Below are 19,915 nucleotides of genomic sequence, written 5' to 3'. Positions count from 1 at the left end.
AGAACCATTAGCTACAAAAAGAGTAAAAGCCACAGAAAAGCTTAGGAAATTGTTTAAGCCTACTTGTAACATATCGGAAGTTATAAATTCGTACAACAAATCGTTCAGTTACACAACAACAATCCAACTAAAGAAGAAGAAACATAGTTTTTTTTTTAAGTGACGCATGAAGATATCCGAGGCAAACGTTCTGGTAATCCGTCCACTGACAACGATTTGAAACTTGACGTTTTATTAATGGTTAAAGAGAAACCTCCCGAAAATTAACTGGAACGGGATTTCAGGTACAAATTCAGACTCACAAACCCTTGATAATGAATTGATCTGACGTAAAGATTTCACGCAGGTAGTAAATGGCCCGACGCGTGACAATGCCTGGATCTTTGTGATCACCCTCATTACAGGGTGAAGTATTTTCTTAATACATATTGCATCATTAGTTTATACTTCGTTCCATAATGTCTGGCAGGAGAAGTAAACATTGCTGTCAGAGGAAGAGAGAAGTATAATTGCTATTGAACCAATTCATTCCACGCTTGGCCTGAAGCTGAGCTGCCTGAAGCGTTTTACCCCCACCCAACTTCAAGTCAAGCGTGGAATGAAATTTCTGCCATTGGTTGAATAGTAATTATACTTTTCTCTTCCTCTGCCGGTTATGTTTACATCTCCAGCCAGACATTATGGACATTGCATTATAGGCCTTTTATGTATGTAATGTACAGTAAATTTTTATTCTTCCTCCTACTATCATCTTTCCCGTATTCTGAACAATTAATACAAGCTCAGACTATACCTGGTAAGGTTTAACTTGTCTCAGTAGCAATAAAACCAAGTCCCTTCAAATGAGGGTGGAGATTATAGGACGGTTGTAAATTTTCAGTATTCCTTCAAAACTTTGTTATTGTACAGACTACCGGAACTCAGTTTCTTGAAAGACAAGCTCAGTGACGGAACTATACAGTGCGAAGAGAGATATTTTGTTACTTTATTTTGCGCTACAGAATGTATCAACTAGTCCCTTCTGCCACTGGCATCGCTTCACTCCCGCCATCGCAATAACAACACAGACGAGGTAAGACATATCTCCTTTCTCTTTCTTTTTACAGTAAGAAAAGATTCATCACACAGACTTTAAGGGGAGAGGATGGTATTTTTTAAAACTTTTTTCCTATTTGGTGTAAAATATTAATTTTTTGTATGTAGAGAGCTAATAGCTGTAGGAACTCAACCAAATATAAATATTTAAAAGAAAAAAAATTATTTGGGGGCACAAATTTGAAAAAAAATATACCCAATGCAGGATTGTACTAAAACCGCGATATCTAAACCATTTTTAAAGATAGATTCAAAATTTTTTTTGCAATATATTTGCAAAAGCATGTTCTACAAACTATCTGTAACAGAATTTTGATATTAGTCCATACGTTTGTAAAACAAACAATTACAATTTAATAACAATTTTCTGATTTCCTTTCTTGTAAACAAACGGACGTATTTTTAAAATGAAATCAATTAAAAAAATTCTGTTACAGAGGAACGTTTCCTAATAGTCTAAGGAATGTGTCTTCTAAATTTCATGCCTGTATCTTCAATAGTTCAGAAATTATATCCAAAAACCGCTAAAAGTGGGCGCGTGATTTAAAAATCCATAGCGCAGGAAGTTTAAAAATGAGTCTCAACATCTGATAAGGGCACAAATACCCACAAAATGTTATGCAATGCATTCCATACATATCAAAGAGTATTTTAAAGAAGGAAAAAAAAAGTGGGCGATTTAAAAATCCATAACTCAGGAAGTTTAAAAATGGCGACTCAACATCCGATAAGGGTACAAATACCCACAAAATGTTATGCTATGCATTCCACACATATCACAGAGTATTTAATTTTTTTTTTAATTTACTCATTTTTCACCAAAAAATACCATCCTCTCCCGTTAATATATCCTAATAATTTTATTTGCTTAGAACAGTGATGACCAACTCAGTTGCTCTTACCAAGCAGTAAGTGCGCCCGCGAGCAGCCGTGTGCAAGATTCCAAATGTATAGATAAACTACAATGTAACTGTGTAACATGTTTTTGTATAGATATTCTTTGTAAAATGACTTACTCTGGATGCAATTTTAGATTTAACTATTAACTTTATCATTCCAATGAGAGCCTCAGCATGTGGCGGTGCATTTACTATGTACATAGCCTTTAGACGAACACTGAAACCTCCCTGCAAAAAAAGAAAAAAATATATTAATGTATACACATAAAAAATTTTAATTATTGTATTTAATATTCATGAGTGGAAGAACGGGAACAACAAGGCTCGGAAAGTAAAATAGTGAGACACTAAGATATTGAAAATAAAGAGGAAAAACAACTTCAAGAACGTAACAAGAAGATAGACCTAGAGCAGCGTTTCTCAAACTTTTTTTTCAAGTGGGGACCACTTTTTTAAGTCAAAACAGTTTGCAGACCACCTTACTCTTGTTTCCTTCGAAAGCAAATTTATCATTTTTGTAGCATATTTTAATATCAGTATACTTATATTTTAAAATGGAGTCAATTAATTAAAATTAATTAAATTAAATTAATTTTAAATTAGTATTAACTAATTAAGTCAATGTTAATAGAAGAAAATTCATTTTCTTTTTTTTTAATAATTCATGGTATTAGAGTTTAGATAATCTTTAATTAATCTTGCAGTGTAGGCTTTCACGGCCGGAGTCTATAGATGTAGATTCATTTTCCGGGCTGAGAGGCCGTGGTCTATTAGTTGGTTTTATACCAGACGTTTCGTCTGCAACTGCGGCAGACATCTTCAGTGGAGTGGTATCCGAGGTCGCAAGACTCTTCTCGGCGTATAGGGAAGACCAGGTAACTTGATACCCTAAGGGTGAAACCTAACCATTTTTCCCCCATTACTACAAATGCTAGTGGATTATGGTGATTTTCTAGTTTGAAGGTTGAATTTTCTTTTGCCAACTTCGTTTCGAATTTCGATACTGACAAATACTATAAATGGTAGTGATTTTGTAACTGGTATGTTGGCAGCTGAGGCAAATATCGACAATATTTGCCGGTACTGGAGTTCCATGAAATTAAAATTGTACTACATTTCTCAGCCGGTTACTGGAAGATAATGAAATTCGAACTTATTAATAATTAATTAATATTAGTATTAATATTAATACATAATAGTTATTTTATGTGTTGCGTTGTGGTTATAATTCAAGAATAGTTAGATAAGTACGAATAAATATAATATATTTGGGCGTGATAATGCACGTGGGTAATGGATAGAAATATTATTTCAAATTTTAATGAATTTCTTTCGTGTTTAGATTTTTATTACTATGTCAAAAAAATGAAATAGTGTTGCAGTGACTCCTCCAAGGAAGAAAATGTGTGGCATCCAGAGTACGCTTCAGAAATCTGTAGTTCACGTGTATAATGAGTTGAAGAAAGAAGATAATGAAGAAGGAATTATGCTAACGGAGACAGCAATTACAACCAGAATAGGACAATTATTAGGAGTAAGTATTCTTAAGCATACATTTCAAAGTGGTATTCAGTTTTAGGAGTTTGCACTAATAATTTCATGATTGTGGTCAAACAAAACAAATTTTTAGGTTAGGCCTATCTTTAATCAAGTCAGTGATTTTCATATTGCCACACTAAATACATTTAAGATACTGTAGTACTGCAGTAGGTGATAGCTTAAATACATTTACAAATTAGACGAACAAATAATCAAACAGCACGAAAGTAAATTTCCAGTTTTCTCTTTTGGTATTAAATTAACCGTTCAGATCACAATTTACATGCCACATCGGCTGAAGAAAATACAAGTCATATTGTAATTATTAACTTGATATTGCAGCAAATATTACATGAATGTTGGCCTGTTATGGTGCTTAAAAATAATTCAGTTTTATATAATGACTATATAACATACTCTACAAAGCATAGGAACGTTGACTCTGGCTGAATAATTTATTCATGACTGGTCTAAGTAATATTAAATACCGGTATGGTGTTTCTTCAGAAAAGCTACCCCACCCAAAGTACTTGTTAAGATATAACACTCGAGAGGACGAGGACGCACTACTGGGAAACTAACCATTTCTCTTCGTCCTGGACCTCTCGCATGTTATATTGGTAATTAGTAACAAGTTTGAGGGAGGGACTACAACAATGCATTAGAATATACAGGTAAGTGTCAAAGGATTTTTGTGCTGAAAGTATTTGTGGCTGTGCACTAAAACCACGTGTTCATCACTATGTAAATATCACAGAAATCAATTAAACAAAATAAAATTATGCCTTCTTTGGTGTAGCTTTTCTGGAGAATTACCTAAATATTAGCCTACTTAAACCTATCGTAGACCCAACCTAACATGTTGATCATTTTCTATTCATATAGCTGTAAATGTTGGTATCATGCATGAATTTTATGATATAACAATTTTTAGAAGTATTATGTTATTGTTTGTTATTACAGCTTGGCTTAACTACAGCCACGAAAGTGATAAATTCACACAAGGGGACCCCACTCGTGACACCAGGAAAACATAGACTACGTAAACATCCAGTGACTGATGCTGATGATTTTACGAAAGATGCAATTGCGAGATTTATTTATGACAAGTTACATAAAGGTAGGGAAGTTACAGGAATTATTGTGTTGATTTATGCAATGTAATTCTGATATTAGTCATAGGCCTATGTATAAAAATATGGCATAATTTTCATTTACTGTTACAGGGGAAGTACTAACAGCAGCAAAAGTTCTGGAACATATGAATGATGATTATGAAACATATTTATTTAGAGTATCCTTATCATCGGTGAAAAAAATTTTGAAAGAGATGAAATTTCTATGGAGCAAAGGGGATCCTTATACACATGTATGAGAAAGTGATGTTATTCATTTTTAAGAGAATATATAAGAAATGTGGAGCGTGAGAACCCTAAACCGTAGTATTCTTGGATGAGACTTGGATTTTTATGAATGGTAAATTTCAATGCATTGTGAGACATTGAGTGATTGAATTTTTTACTAACAAATAGATTAACACTTATGTGGAATATGAAATTGCAATTAATATAGGCTACTAGTAATGAAATCAGGTGGGAACAACATGTTTTGCAATTAATAGTTTCATATTATAACTAGAGGTTAGTTATAAAATTCTTGAACGGTTTTCCTGTCTTTAAAATTTTTGTGTCTCTTAGAGTGTCAATGTGAATTGCTTTTCTCTCTCTGTTTTTTTAAGTAGGATCACTCACTTATTCATGAAATAAACCAGGTGAAGTTTCCAGTGACATGAATGGTGTTATTCATAGACCAACAAATGAGGGTGGAAGATTAGATGCCGGAACAAAAGGTGGATTTATACTCGGTGAGTTATATTGATTTATATTTTACATAAATTTGGCAAGAGTAATTTTTTAAATCAGGGTACAAAAATATAAAAATTGGTGACTAAATAAAAACGTGGGAAAGCCTTTCACCAAAGAGGATCTCATGTCATGTTTTATTTTCTTTATTTAAATGCTGTGAATTCATGTGACGTAATTATATGCCCAGGTATAATTTTTATTGCAGGTGCTGATTTAATTTTTTCATGCAATTGAAAGAAAAGTCAGGACTACCATAGTGCTATGAATAGCCCTGTAGTTGAGAAGTGGGTGCAAACACAGTTGTTGACCTGAGAACATTAGGGCAATGCGTTATTGTCATGGATAGTGCTGCATATCATAGCAGACTTGTGAAAAATCAGCCAACAACAAAATGGAGGAAAGAACAGCTACTGGTGATTGCAACTGAATATAATAGATTTGTTGTACTAAATGATAAGAGTTGATGGTGTGAAATCACCTTTTGATATTACATTGCAATATTAATTTCCATACTTTACAGTCATTATTATTATTATTATTATTATTATTATTATTATTATTATTATTATCATTACTACTACTACTACTACTTATAGATGCTACTTTTTTCTTTCAGGTGAAATTGAATCTACATAAGAATCCTAAAACAACAGAGCCTTGCCAATTACTGTTCTGAAGCGGCCTTGTCTTATGTGTTGTGTCTATATACAATTAATTCTTTCAGTTTTTTTTCCCCTTTAATGTAATGAAGTTGTTGGTTGATTGATACCAAGTGTTCAGCAGTTGATGTCATTTGTTATCTTGCACTCCAATATTTAACCAGATGATTGAAAGCTGTGTAAAGTTAAACAGTCAAGACAATGATCCATATCTTCATTGAGATTTCAGAAATGGCATGGGGAGATTCTGAAATATCAGTTCTTTGTAAATATTTGAGACAATCATGGCCTGTGATAATATGAGTACTGCCACTGTAGATTTTCATAGAAGTTCAGTTATTAAATTAGGTGTATTATTTTTACTATATATTGTACTATATTTTTGTTTCGCTTAATTGATGAATTATATATGCTGTAAATTGAATAGTAGACTGTAGGTCTATAGCTTAATTGATGAATTGTATGTGCTGTAAATTAAATAGTAGGCTGTATACCACAAGTGATGAATTGTTTATGCTTGTAATGTGAAGTAATTTGCATGATATTTATTATCAGTTTCTGTATATTTCAACTGATTGAATTGTTTATACTTTTAAATTGAATTAACTTGCTTGCTATGTATTATATTTTATAGCTTAACTGATGAATAATTGTTTAGGTTTGTCAATTTAATAATCTGAGTGCCATGTACTTCATATTTTTAGTGGAGCCACCAATGTAGCTTAGTCGGTAGACTCGTTGGCCTGCAAATTCAGAGCTGCACTCGAGGGTAGTTTGGATCCCCCATTTGGTCTGATTAGTTGGTTTCTTCTGAGGATTTTCCTCCATCGTGGAGCAGATGCCGGATGGCCTATTGCAATTTTTTCATTTGCTTTAGAATCATTCCGATTTTTGTTACCACATTGTCATGTTCTGATCTTGTTATTCTTTTAACAGTGTGGTAAGATGCAGGTATAGATAACCTTACAGTAATTTTGCTACCTTTCAGCTACCTCATTACCTCCCACTCCATAAAGTTCATGGATCCACGGAAGTACCAGTCGTCGATGTAATTCGACCATTTTGCTTAAAATATTAAAACACTGTAAAATATTGAGATTTCATGCTGTTACGTCCATTACTGCAGCAAGAACATCTGATTTTGAATCTGATAGTATGACAGCCTTCTCAGATTTATGAAGTCGATACTGGAGATTTTGTAAGCTTAAAAATGTATCTAAATTTTCACTATCAAAATTAGTCAGTGTTTGAAGTTAGTTAGTTAGTTAGTTAGTGGCGTTTAAAAAGGGCGCGTCAGCTACTATGGCTATTTGCGCCCTTATCTAAAATCTTTCACTAAACACAAACACAATACAATAACCAGAATGTTTAAAAAACTAAAAAGCGTTGTCACGGTTAAAATGGGGCAAACAAGTGTTTGAATATAATTCCCTGTAAAAGGGAATATATTGGTATTGTACTACAACACCACTACATCTATGGCTTGGTAAACAGGATCCATCTATAAAAAATACTGTATGTAGTCACTCACTGACCAGATCATTTATCGTTTCTAATGATTTTTAAAATGTCTGGAGAAGTATAACATTTCTTAACATCATCTGTTAAAGTTATCTTATATACTATTCATTTTCAAATAACTTGGGATTGTGTTTTATTAGTAAAGTTTCCCTTAATTGAGCAAGTTTGAGTTCTCCAAGTAGAGTCAAAAAGTCTGTTGGGATTTTGGCTCAGTTTATTAATATTTGTGGACTGTGATTTTTTGTTCTAGACAACCATATTATCTGCAAATGACGAGATTATCATAAGATCTATTTCTTTAGTTAGACCATCGACATTAATATTGGAAAATGTATTCCTGAAAACAACAATGTGGGAAGCCCAGATGAATCTGTCTCTATTTACATATTTGTGACAATGAATCAAATAATCAAGTCACTGACCCAGTGTAACACTTTATCATGGACACCCTAAGTTTGCAATTTCTTAAGTGATTTATATCTACAGAGCCATATGATCCTTGAAAATAAATTAAAATTGTTAAGTTGTTTTGTTTTCTGTTTAAAATATCTTTAATATCTTGACTAAAATTTAAAATCTATCCATTTGTTGAATGCAATTCTCTAAAGTCAACCCAATAAAATGAAAGTTAGTTACTAGATTCCAGGAACCAATTCAATCTATGAAATCATCTCTTCCATAATTTTGGCTATCATACTAGTAAGTGGTATCTGTCGATAACTCGAAAAGATATTAGTTGAATAATTGCTTTTCAAAATTGATGTTATGATAGATTTTCTCCAGACAGATATTGTATTTTAGATGAGATTACAAGATAAAAGTAGTGAGTTTGCTTGTTTGCCAACATGTTTAAGAAAATCAGCATGTGTATTGTCTGGACTTGGAGATGTTTTGGGTCTTATGTTATTAAATTAATAGTAATATTCAGTTCTTGATTAAATATTGTTATATAAAGTAGATAGTAGATTTAACATTTCTTTCAGTTTTTCCTTAATAGTCTGACGTACACAGATAAAACTAACAACCACACCACCAACTAATCTAATAGAAATTAAAATATAATTAAATGTAGAAAAAGTAATTAAAATTATAAATACACGTAATAAACCATAACCCCCTAATTTCAACAATATACTATTTTATTCCCTTTTACAGCTTGTAGATAATTATTAATTATAGTTATTACTTATTAGCATAATATTTATTGAACTTATTGGCTATTTCACTTCGTTTGAAAGATGTTATTGTGTACAAAAAGCATTTTTTGATGATCGTTTCATGCTGTATGTTGTGTAAAAATCTATGATTTCTGGCCATCTGTTCTGTGTAATCCATCTTTTGTATAGAATTAATAAAATATTCTTTTGGTAGTAATTATTTTATTAATTGAGTATTTAATTTTCACCAGCTCACATTTCTTGAATCATTTGTTTTTTCTTATTTAAATTTAGGACACAAGAGCCAAAAAGAGACATCACAGTTATGTATCATACATTTTTTCATTGACAGACGTGGAGTTGCAGAAATAATAAGTGTAAGTGTAGCATTATTAAGCAATTTACAAACAAATGAAATCTTTAAAAAGGTATCTAGAAGTGAAATTACTTATGGCTTTTAAGGACCAAAATTATTTTTGTAAGTTGATTTATTATTATTTCAGTTTTAGCCTAGTTGTATTATCCATTTCCTTACCAATTTCAAAAGATAATCAGAAGTTCATTCGAATTCCAACCAAAAGTCAATTGGTTATTAATTTATCTACCTTTAGGAAGTACAGTATATGTACGCTGGAATCTTTGAAGTGAAGTGACAATAATTTAATTGGTCTTGGAACAGATTTGATTCTTGAATATTATATACTATACTTTGTTGTATATTTACGTCTAGTAACCTATTAATGCTAATACTAATAATAATGTAAAGGAATAAAAGAATAGAACATAGCAATACATTTCTCATTATTATTGAAACTATTTAGAATAACCTTCCAACATTAAGGTAAAGTACGGTGAGTAAAGAAGTCATTCAGTACATAGGATCGTGATTTTACTACATGTGGTGATATCTGGTAACAGTTGGCAACACTGACAAGGCGGAAATATTTGCTGTTTGGGAACTGAACTTACGTGATCCTCACTATACCTGAGGCAACTGATCCTGTGTCTGAATGAATGAATGAATGAATGAGTGGGGGGAAGTGGGAGGAGAAACTTTAAAGGTACGTGAAAACACGTCCTTTTTGCAAGGGGGGAGTTGGGGCTGAGAAAAACTGAATATGTGAGCTCCAAGCCTCTTGGCCACTTGTCTCACTTCGGGTTTCGCCGCCCCAGTGAAGGAGCGCTAGAAATTTCTAGTGGGTAAGCCGAAAATGGACGTAACTGATTAGCTACAACATACGGGGGGGAGGAGGGGCAGAAGTACAGCGACCTGATCCGGAGGAGAGACGCGATGGAGGAGAAGTCTAGGCACGAAACGGTGATAGCCAGTTTGGCTGTTTGAAGATTCGAACGCGTAGGGATTAATCTTACAATAGCCAATTGGCGCTTTGATGATTTTTCTCAGATCAGGAGACCAGCCAATTGGCTCGTTGATGACTCCAGTGATCTGTACAAGGGGACGATTGAACCCTGCCAGGGCCCGAGTTCGATGTGAACAATCATTAATCTTGAGCCGTCACCAATGTCTGGGGAAGTGAATGCAGGTCCGTGGCCCATTTCTTTTAGGGCTCATCCCGACATTTGTCTTAACGCCTTAGGAAAACCACGGAAAAACCTTAGGCAGGATGAATCCTGTGTCTGGTTGTGCGGGCGTATTTATAGTGCGGCTCGCGGGCCGAGGCCTGTTGTCGCTGCGGTCCGCGCCGCTTTGTTCGCTGCTCCCGTTCTGGGTTCCGTCCTTTTGTTGTAGTGGCTTCTTATCTGTTCTGTTTAGATCAATTGATCAGTCTCAGCCCCCCTCGCGTATGTGGTACCTAAGAGGTTACGTCCAATTTCGGCTTCCCCTTCAAAATTTTCTAGAGCTCCTTCAGGGGAGCAGCGTAACCCGGAGTGAGACTAGTGGCCAACAGGCTTGGAGCTCACATATTTAGTTTTGTACAGCCCCCAACCCCTTGCAAGGACGCGTTTTGCGTACCTTTTAAATTTTCCTCCCAATTCTCCTTCGATTTTTCGATTTTTTCTATTTTCGAGACACAGGATCAGTTGCCTCAGGTACGCCGAGAAGAGTCTTGCGACCTCGGATACCATTCCACTGAAGATGTCTGCCGCAGTTGCAGACGAAACGTCTGGTATAAAACCAACTAATAGACCACGGCCTCTCAGCCCGGAAAATGAATCTACATCTATAAATCTTTAATTAATTAACTAAAAAAGAAATAAATATTGGTACTCACATTAATGAGATTTTTGCACAATTGTTCCATACTTGGATGTATGCTGGCAAGCTTAAGTCGGATATCGTCACATACATCAAGTCGATTTTGGTACTTTGTTTTTATTAGAGTTAGTGATGAAAACCCTTTCTCATACAGATGCGTAGAAGCAAACTGAATTATAATCTCTAAAGCACCATTATACAGTCTAGTGTATTCTCTTTTCACTTGTGATGCAGTCCAGAAATTAACCATACCTTCCGCTTCGAATTTCATTTTAAGTCCGGTGTCATTCGAGAATTCAATTAACTGTTCTTTTTCACTCTGTGAAAGTTTATTTTCAATATCGCAATGAAAGTGATCACGAACCCATGAAAATTCGTCAAATTTACTTGGAAAATAAGTTTCAAATTGTGACCTCAGAATTGTATTATTGGTGTATGACATACAGTACGTGACCATTTCAATGTGCAGACTGGGTGTCAGCAAAACTATTAAGAAGGTCATAAATACATGAAAAGGTTCGGTCCTCTGTTATGAATTCGGGTGGTCCCTGGCTGGGTTACAGGCGCCAGATGTGCAGGAAAAAGATGGCGAGAAACACCACGTTCATAGTGCTTCAAATCACTCTTTTGTTGTTGAGAGTAGAGTGGGAAGTCGATAGACAGGTAGGGTAATAAATTTCAGTTAATGACAGTACTGTGAGAAAAAGTGAAAGGCAGTTGCCATGTGTCATTTCCAAACTCTGAGATTTTCAGCTATAGTGTGATACGCAATTCGTTTGAATTTTATTTTTTCTTCTGTCTTTTTTGAAGGACCACAAGGGCAGACCTCGAGGACCACAGGTGGTCCGTGGACCATAGTTTGAGAAACGCTGGCCTAGAGGAAGCAGTAGGAGAGGGCTGAGTAGTGTGTGAGTGCGTGAATGCGTGCGTTTAATGTATATAATGTATGTGTGTATGCAATGTGTATTATGTATGTATGTAAATCTTATACACTTTATTCTTCTTCCTCCTACTACCGCCTCTCGCATATTCTGAAAACAATTCTTCACTATGCCACTGCAGTTACTAACTAATATCAATAGTAACAATTTATGCAAGCTCAGACTAATACACCCTAATAATTTTATATGTTTACAACATTGATGACCAACTCAAGTGCTCTTACCAAGTGCACCCACGGGCAGCTGTGTACAAGATTCCAAATATAGTATGTCCCAGATTGAAGTATAGGCCTACACTTTTTGAAATACTATTTCACAGCAAAGAAATGAGATAGAAATACGATTTTTGTTGTTTATGATTCAGAAGGAAGTGGAAAGAATGAAAACATGTTCACCTGTTTATAAACAAACATGGCGGTGCAATTATCCTTCGTTGAACGTAAGTGGATACTGAAATGTTACTGGAAAGTGGAGAATGTTGTTGAGGTTCAACGACGTTGGAGGGTTGAATTTGGAACACAACCACCAACAAGGTTAACTATCACAAGAATCCGAGACAAGTTTGAAGTCGACGGAACGGTGCAAGATGTGTTGAAAGGGCGGTGCGGAATAAAGAGAAGTTCCACCGATAACGAGAGTGTTGATGCAGTCATGCAGGCTTTTGTACAATCCCCAAAGAAGTCAATGAGGCAACGTTCTCGTGAGATTGGTATCAGCAAATCCAGTGCTCATTGAATTTTGCGAGCTCCAAACTGGAAGCCTTACATTCCGAGACTTGTTCACGCACTAAATGAGGATGACCCAGAGATGGACAGGACGAAGGGGAAGTGCTGCGGAGTTCCCGCCTTGATCTCCGGATTTAACCTCTCCAGACTTCTACCTATGGGGAGCTATAAAGGGCACAGTGTACGCCACAAAGCCACAAACACTGGCGGAAACTGAGAGTTCAGATTGAACATACCTGTAATGATATTCCATTATCAACTATTCAATTGGTATGTCGCTCTGTTGTACGTCGTTGTTGGGAGTGTACTGTGGCAGAAGGGGCCATTTGGAACATGTACGGGCTTAAGGAATACAAAACCGCAAAAATCGTATTTCTGTCTCATCTCGTTACTGAAAAATAGTGTTTCAAAATGTGTATACCTCAATTTGGGACACTCTATATATAGAATTAATAGGAGACACTTTTAATGCGATAACTTGAAGGCTGTTTGAAGGAAAGGCGTAGCAAATATTATAGATTTGTAGTTCACATATTGCCAAGTAGGCTGCAGGAATGGGAGTATTTTTTATTTGAATGGCCATTCGCTTCATTTTGACCAGTTTTCAGTTCACTTTAAAAGGTTTGTATTTGCAGTAGCTTTCGTGTATACCATACAATGAGGGCAAAGAACGAAGTGGATGAATGTAACCTTTATTGGAGATTGAGCTCTGTGATATATTTACTTATTCTGAAAAAACAACGGAAATAAATGCCACTTAAGATGGCACAATTATATCCAATTTTGCTGTATAATACAAAAATACGTTCATTAAGTCTGAGGATAAAGAAAAATATTAGACTTACATAAAATTACAAAAGTTCATATAAATTTTGATAAACTAGTGTGTACAAACGTTTATAAATGAATTTTATATAGAATGTATTGTAATGATAAGGCAAAATCCAGAAGGTTATTTTTAAGAGACAGTGAATTAGAAATAAGTTACACATTTGAATTAAATATGATAATTTCACAGCATTAAAATTAATAAACATATGTAATAAATCCGCCTCATTTAGAATTCGTAAGTTTATCTTCTGTAATTTTCTTCCTATGACCATGCTCGTCGTCTTATTTCCATTTATTTTCATCCCATACTGCTCACAGCTATCATTTAGCTTCAGAACCATATCCTTTAGTTTCATTTCCTCTTCTGCTAACAACGCCATATCATCGGCAAATCTTATGCACTTTATTCTTCTTCCTCCTACTATTGCTCCTCCCATGTTGTGAAAACAGTTTTGTTTCTATATAGCCTACGGTAACTAATATTATTTTTATATGAAGGTGGCAGTATAATTGAATCATATTCAAATTTTCTACGTATTAAACTATTATAAATTAATTGTAAGAGATGATCATCCTTAAAATATCTATTGAATTACAAAAAATAAATTCTGGTTGTCAATTACTTCATCTATGATCTCATTAATTTGGCTTTCAGAATTTAAATTCCATGTAAGATTTATACCTAGATCTTTAATACAAAAGGAACAGGCGAGATTTTCAAAATTCATACTGTATTGAACATTGGTTGTAGAGATACTCTACGAATATTTATGAAACAGCATTTTAACATTCAATGGAAAACTATTTCTTATTCCAGATAACGGAACTGTGATTTTATTAAAATTATGCCATAGCCTAAATACGAGAGTTGTAACTAAATTAGTGGTAACATAGAGAGTACGAACATATTTTATTGAACTTACATGGAAATTACATTTACATCACTTAAGTACAATCACCAGCATGTTTCTGTATCTTTTGCCAAATCCGTGGTAATCGTTCAATGCCGTTAGCGAGATTGTTTCTGTTGATCTCTCTGATGGACAGCCCTGCTGCATGGAGCACTGATACACTATTGAGAAACTCTTGCCTCTAAGTGGTTCTTTCAACAGTCGTGGTCAAAGGGACCCATGTCAGGGGAATACGGAGGATGTTCCAATACTTCCCACTGTAGAAATTCAACCACTGCTCCTGTGACATGACAACGAGCATTATCATGAAAGATGGAAAGTGACACGTCTCTCAGGAAATGTGGATGTTTGCTCCGCATAGCTGGACGTAGATTGTGTTCGAGAAAATGTTGGTAGTACGCTAAATTGATATTTTGTTCTTGAGGTACGGCATGGCTAATGATAACACCTTAACTCTAGTATGCCACTATCAGCATGAATTTGATCCTAGAGAGTTCATCGCACTCTTTTTGAATGTGGTGATCCTTTGTGGTGGCATTCATTAGACTGTCGAAGAGACCCTTCTTGCAACCGTCCGATACGGTAGTGTATCGTTGCCACAAGCTTCAAGTAACACTTGATGGCATTGGCGTGCATTTCTACCACGGGCTACCTCGATTTTTATCCATTATCTCTGCTCAAGTTTAGTAAACATGCTTTATAGCAGTTAAAAAAGTGCTCTACATTTAACAATAACAACATTAGTTGTCATAGCAACCGGTTTTATCATACAATACATCGAAAATATCTCCAACTACGATCACCAGTTGTCTCGTTTTGCATGGGAATGCTTATGACCCATTCCCGGCAGTGTTGCCACTACTTTATTTACAACTCATTTATAAAGATTAGTAACTACATGCCTTATTTGTTTCTTAATTCATTAAAATATAATTCATATATATATAACTTATATATATATATATATACACATATATAACTTCTTTTATTTCTACAGCCAATAAATGTTAGTAATTATAAAAAGTAAATAGCATTTTCACTCAGTACAGATGAGTGTGTAGCCTCATAGCTTATTTGGGGGTGGGGAGAGTGGCGACAGAGGAGCTTCAACGCTTAGTCACGGTGGCGTATCTGTTCCTCGAATGTCTTTGGATTTGCTCTCGCAAACTGCTCGTGTGCAGCGGAGAGCGCTCTTCCACAAAGAGTACGGGTTGGTCATCGCTGGCTTAGAAGTTAGACTTTCCACTAAATTTCTGAAGTTGTTCGAAAAAAATTGTTTATAACTCTGTAGTGCTCGGGAAAAGTGACACAAGTCAGTTTCCACAAACATATTTTGATAATTTATTGACAACTTACGGAACATCTGTTCGCCTGGAAAAAAATACATAGGTATTCCTCCCATTACAATAATTCATACAGAAAAAAAATCAAGTCGACATAAACCATTGTAAGTTGTCAATAAATTATCAAAAAATATTTGTGAAAACTGACTTATGTAACTTTTCCCAAGCACTGCAGAACTAATGCATATAGGACTAGTGCAAATTTCTAAGAAAACTATTACACAGCTGTCCGTCCGAGTGGTTATGTCGCATCCTGGTTTCCCCTACCCGTGTCTGCTGCCGTGTATGAAAGTTCGTGGCTGGACTGTCTTAGCTATTTTCTTAAAATATTTTATGTTCACAATTGGACTTCTACATAATATTAGGGGAGACTGTTGTGCCTTTAAACACTTTTCACATTTTCTTTTCTTTCTTTTTTTTTTTTTAATTTTGGGAAATGAAATTTTTTGAATGAAAATATGCTTCAAATAATTATTAAAGATTCCTTTACAACTTCTTGTATGTATTTTCCTGTTTCAAAGATTTATTAAGAATGGAAAAAATAAAATGAAGGGATATGTCATGTGTTCGGAGGTACAACAGGTTAGTGTACCTTGGAACATATCCTCATGTAAGTTGGAACACATGGAATATATGTGGGAATATAGCTGTAAGAACTGACAATCATATTTAAAATCCATTTTCCATTATAAACCCGAGCAGACTCCTCTGATTTAGATTTTATTTCCTGGAGGAGCAATAATTGTTCCAACAGATTTCTTCAAGGCATCCTGATCCATAGGGGACCTCTTAACTCCAGACTTACTTCGTGACATGATCCTACAATAAAAGGAAACAAAAACCGATAGTATCATGTACCTTGAAACATGTTCCATGGTTCAAGATGCTTTGTGTTCAAAGGTACAAGAGGGTGTACGTTTAAACAAATATGGCTCCCAAAACTAGAGATTTGAATAAATCATGGAAATTGAAATATGTTGCTACTCAGCAGATGATAGGGAACACACTGTACTAGATAGATAGTAACAAATACAAATTGGTTTTGTGTTAGAAAACATATATCAATGAACGAAATGTTTACTTTTGGTACTAAAAAATTGTTTAGGCCACAGAACTCACATTTTGCAATAAATCAAACCGAAACTACGAGCAGATCTGCTTAGCGGCTTTCTCTACAGTCTACTTCAGTTTGAGTCCTCTAGGTAATAGCAAAAATTAAAAATAAAAAAAATGTTCAAAGGTACTCTACTGATGGTACAACAGTCTCCCCTACACAACTGTCTAAAATAACTTAAAGAAAATGGTCCCGTTAAGTAGGCCTACATAACTGTCACGTGATTTTTTTTCCGTTTGATGAACCTTTGACATAACCTCTCGGACGAACAGTAGAAGTGATAGCAAGTCCACTATAAGGAGTTGGGTATTTTAGAGGTCGGATTACTGAGGGCCGGATTAGCGAGAATCTAGTGTATATTTTTAATTTATTGTACATATTGCGCTACTTACCATTACACACACTTCATATTTGCGAAGATCAGGGAGACTGACCTTCGGAACATGCGACAAAGTAAAGTTACTCAAGTCCATGACATATATGTCTGAAGTGCAATATTCTTCGCACATTCTTACTTCATGACTCATGAGAGTGAGTTTGAATAAATGATCCACATTATACTGAGCAGCATCATTATTTTGTAGTCCGAAGAAAATAATCCTTTCGTCATTTTCGTTGAGTTCTGGCAGTGGATATGCATAGCTGCAACAAAAAGTCATTTCTTGAGAAGTGACAATTCAAGAATTAAATAAAGGTGTTGCTACCCAGGGGGTATCTACTCTGTAGCATTTCTCTCGAGTGATATATGCTCTACGATCATCAGATAAAATATCTTAGACTATAGAGTCGCTTTATAAAAGCATTCGAAAGGAAATTCTTAATTTTAGGAAATCCTTGGGTTAGCTAAAACTGAATGGAAATTCCTGAACTGCAATTATTACGGACATTGATAAGACATCAGTTGGCGATCAGCATGTTTCTACCGGACGACCACGGAGGTGCGTCACATACCTTTCGTCTCATTTCTCTTATCAATACTGTAATCACGACGTAAATACCAGATCAGTTATCTGTGACACGTTAAGTATACCTCTTATGGACATTACGGTCCATAGTCACGTAACGAACATGGTCATTTTGAACATTGCGGTCGCATAGTCACGTAACGCACATGGTCATTTTGGACATTACGGTCCATAGTCACGTAACGTACATGGTCATTTTGGACATTACGGTTACATAGTCACATAACGCACATGGTCATTTTGGACATTACGGTTACATAGTCACATAACGCACATGGTCATTTTGGACATTACGGTCACATAGTCACATAACGCACACGGTCATTTTGGACATTATGGTCACATAGTCATATAACGAATATGGTCATTTTGGACATTACGGTCACATAGTCACAATAACGCACATGCCATTTTGGACATTACGGTCGCATAGTCACGTAACGCACATAGTCATTTTGGACATTACGGTCCATAGTCACGTAACGTACAGGGTCATTTTGGACATTACGGTCACATAGTCACATAACGAATATGGTCATTTTGGACATTACGGTCCATAGTCATGTAACGTACAGGATCATTTTGGACATTACGGTCGCATAGTCACGTAACGCACATGGTCATTTTGGACATTACGGTCACATAGTCACATAACGCACATGGTCATTTTGGACATTACGGTCGCATAGTCACGTAACGTACATGGTCATTTTGGACATTGCGGTCGCATAATCACGTAACGCACATAGTCATTTTGACATTACGGTCGCATAGTCACGTAACGCACATGGTCATTTTGGACATTGCGGTCGCATAGTCACGTACGGCACATAGTCATTTTGGACATTACGGTCGCATAGTCACGTAACGCACATGGTCATTTTGGACATTACGGTCCATAGTCACGTAACGCACATGGTCATTTTGGACATTACGGTCCATAGTCACGTAAGGCACATGGTCATTTTGGACATTACGGTCGCATAGTCACGTAACGCAAATGGTCATTTTGGACATTACGGTTACATAGTCACATAACGCACATGGTCATTTTGGACATAATGGTCGCATAGTCACATAACGCAAATGGTCATTTTGGACATTACGGTCACATAATCACATAACGCACATAGTCATTTTTGACATTACGGTCGCATAGTCACGTAACGCACATGGTCATTTTGGACATTACGGTTACATAGTCACATAACGCACATGGTCATTTTGGACATTATGGTCGCATAGTCACATAACGCACAAGGTCATTTTGGACATTACGGTCGCATAGTCACATAACGCACATGGTCATTTTGGACACTATGGTCGCATAGTCACGTAACGCATATGGTCATTTTGGACATTACGGTCCGTTGTCACGTAACGCATATGGTCATTTTGGACATTACGGTCGCAGTCACATAACGCACATGGTCATTTTGGAATTATAGTCACATAGCGCACACGGTTATTTCAAACATTGCAGTCGCACCACCAGATAGTATAATCATCGCCCTTTCGACTTCATATATAAGTGATTTATTTCAGCTTGTCTCAAGAGTTTGAATGGGCATTTCAGCTCAGCAGGCAAGCGACGTTATAAATTGCGTGATAGCACTAATTTTGTAATAAGTGGCTATACGTAAGAAGTTTTCGCCATTTTTAATTCGACGAATAACTTGCAATTTTTGTTGCATGTTTAAAGACGTCCGCTTGGCACAGTGGCGGCTCGTGATAAAATATTGCATGTGTTCACAATTTTATGTTCCAAAACCGAAGAGACCTTGAAATCATCAGCCAAAATTAATAGAATAGATTTAAATGTCATGATTCTAACGTCTCATCATCGAAAAAGACGTGTATAAGTTCAAAATGTATATTAACAACAATAACAATAACGATAATAATGAAACTCCAGTTATTTTATTTCAGTTAGCTCACCACGTTTATCTTGTAGGATGCCATTATACCATGGCACATATAGCTAACAAAAGTATTATGAAATATAGTAATTCACAAATTACAATCCCGTAGCGGCACCCATACAAAATAAAAGCTCCGACAGCGTCAAATGCTGACACCTATAGACTAAAATATAGACTATTTTGTGCCTCGAGAACGCATCGGCGTACCTT

General features: G+C 35.5%; 1 protein-coding gene and 1 long non-coding RNA gene across 4 annotated transcripts in view; one reads left to right on the top strand and one right to left on the bottom strand.

The window, feature by feature from the left end:
* LOC138698308 (clavesin-2-like) overlaps positions 1 to 19,915 on the bottom strand; it is a 61,292-nt gene that overhangs the window by 13,246 nt on the left and 28,131 nt on the right. Inside the window, exons 4-5 of the mRNA XM_069824129.1 lie at positions 17,211 to 17,460; positions 2,112 to 2,222 (exon numbers count right to left, since the gene is read on the bottom strand). Of these exons, the coding sequence (XP_069680230.1) occupies positions 2,112 to 2,222; positions 17,211 to 17,460 (361 nt within the window). The remainder of the gene's footprint in view (positions 1 to 2,111; positions 2,223 to 17,210; positions 17,461 to 19,915) is intronic.
* Positions 4,344 to 9,595, top strand: LOC138698309 (uncharacterized). 3 transcript variants are annotated; one of them, XR_011331825.1, is made up of 5 exons: positions 4,350 to 4,653; positions 4,760 to 5,009; positions 5,275 to 5,397; positions 5,604 to 5,811; positions 6,015 to 9,593. It is a non-coding gene; the product is annotated as an uncharacterized lncRNA (long non-coding RNA). The 3 variants fall into 3 exon arrangements; XR_011331824.1 differs by having other exon boundaries at positions 5,272 to 5,397; XR_011331823.1 differs by having other exon boundaries at positions 4,344 to 4,653; positions 4,760 to 5,397; positions 6,015 to 9,595.

Source organism: Periplaneta americana, chromosome 4 (genome assembly GCF_040183065.1).
Source record: "Periplaneta americana isolate PAMFEO1 chromosome 4, P.americana_PAMFEO1_priV1, whole genome shotgun sequence".
Classification (NCBI taxonomy): Eukaryota; Metazoa; Arthropoda; class Insecta; order Blattodea; family Blattidae; genus Periplaneta; species Periplaneta americana.
Note: the sequence above shows the minus strand (reverse complement) of the source record. Positions and strands in the feature narration are given on the sequence as shown.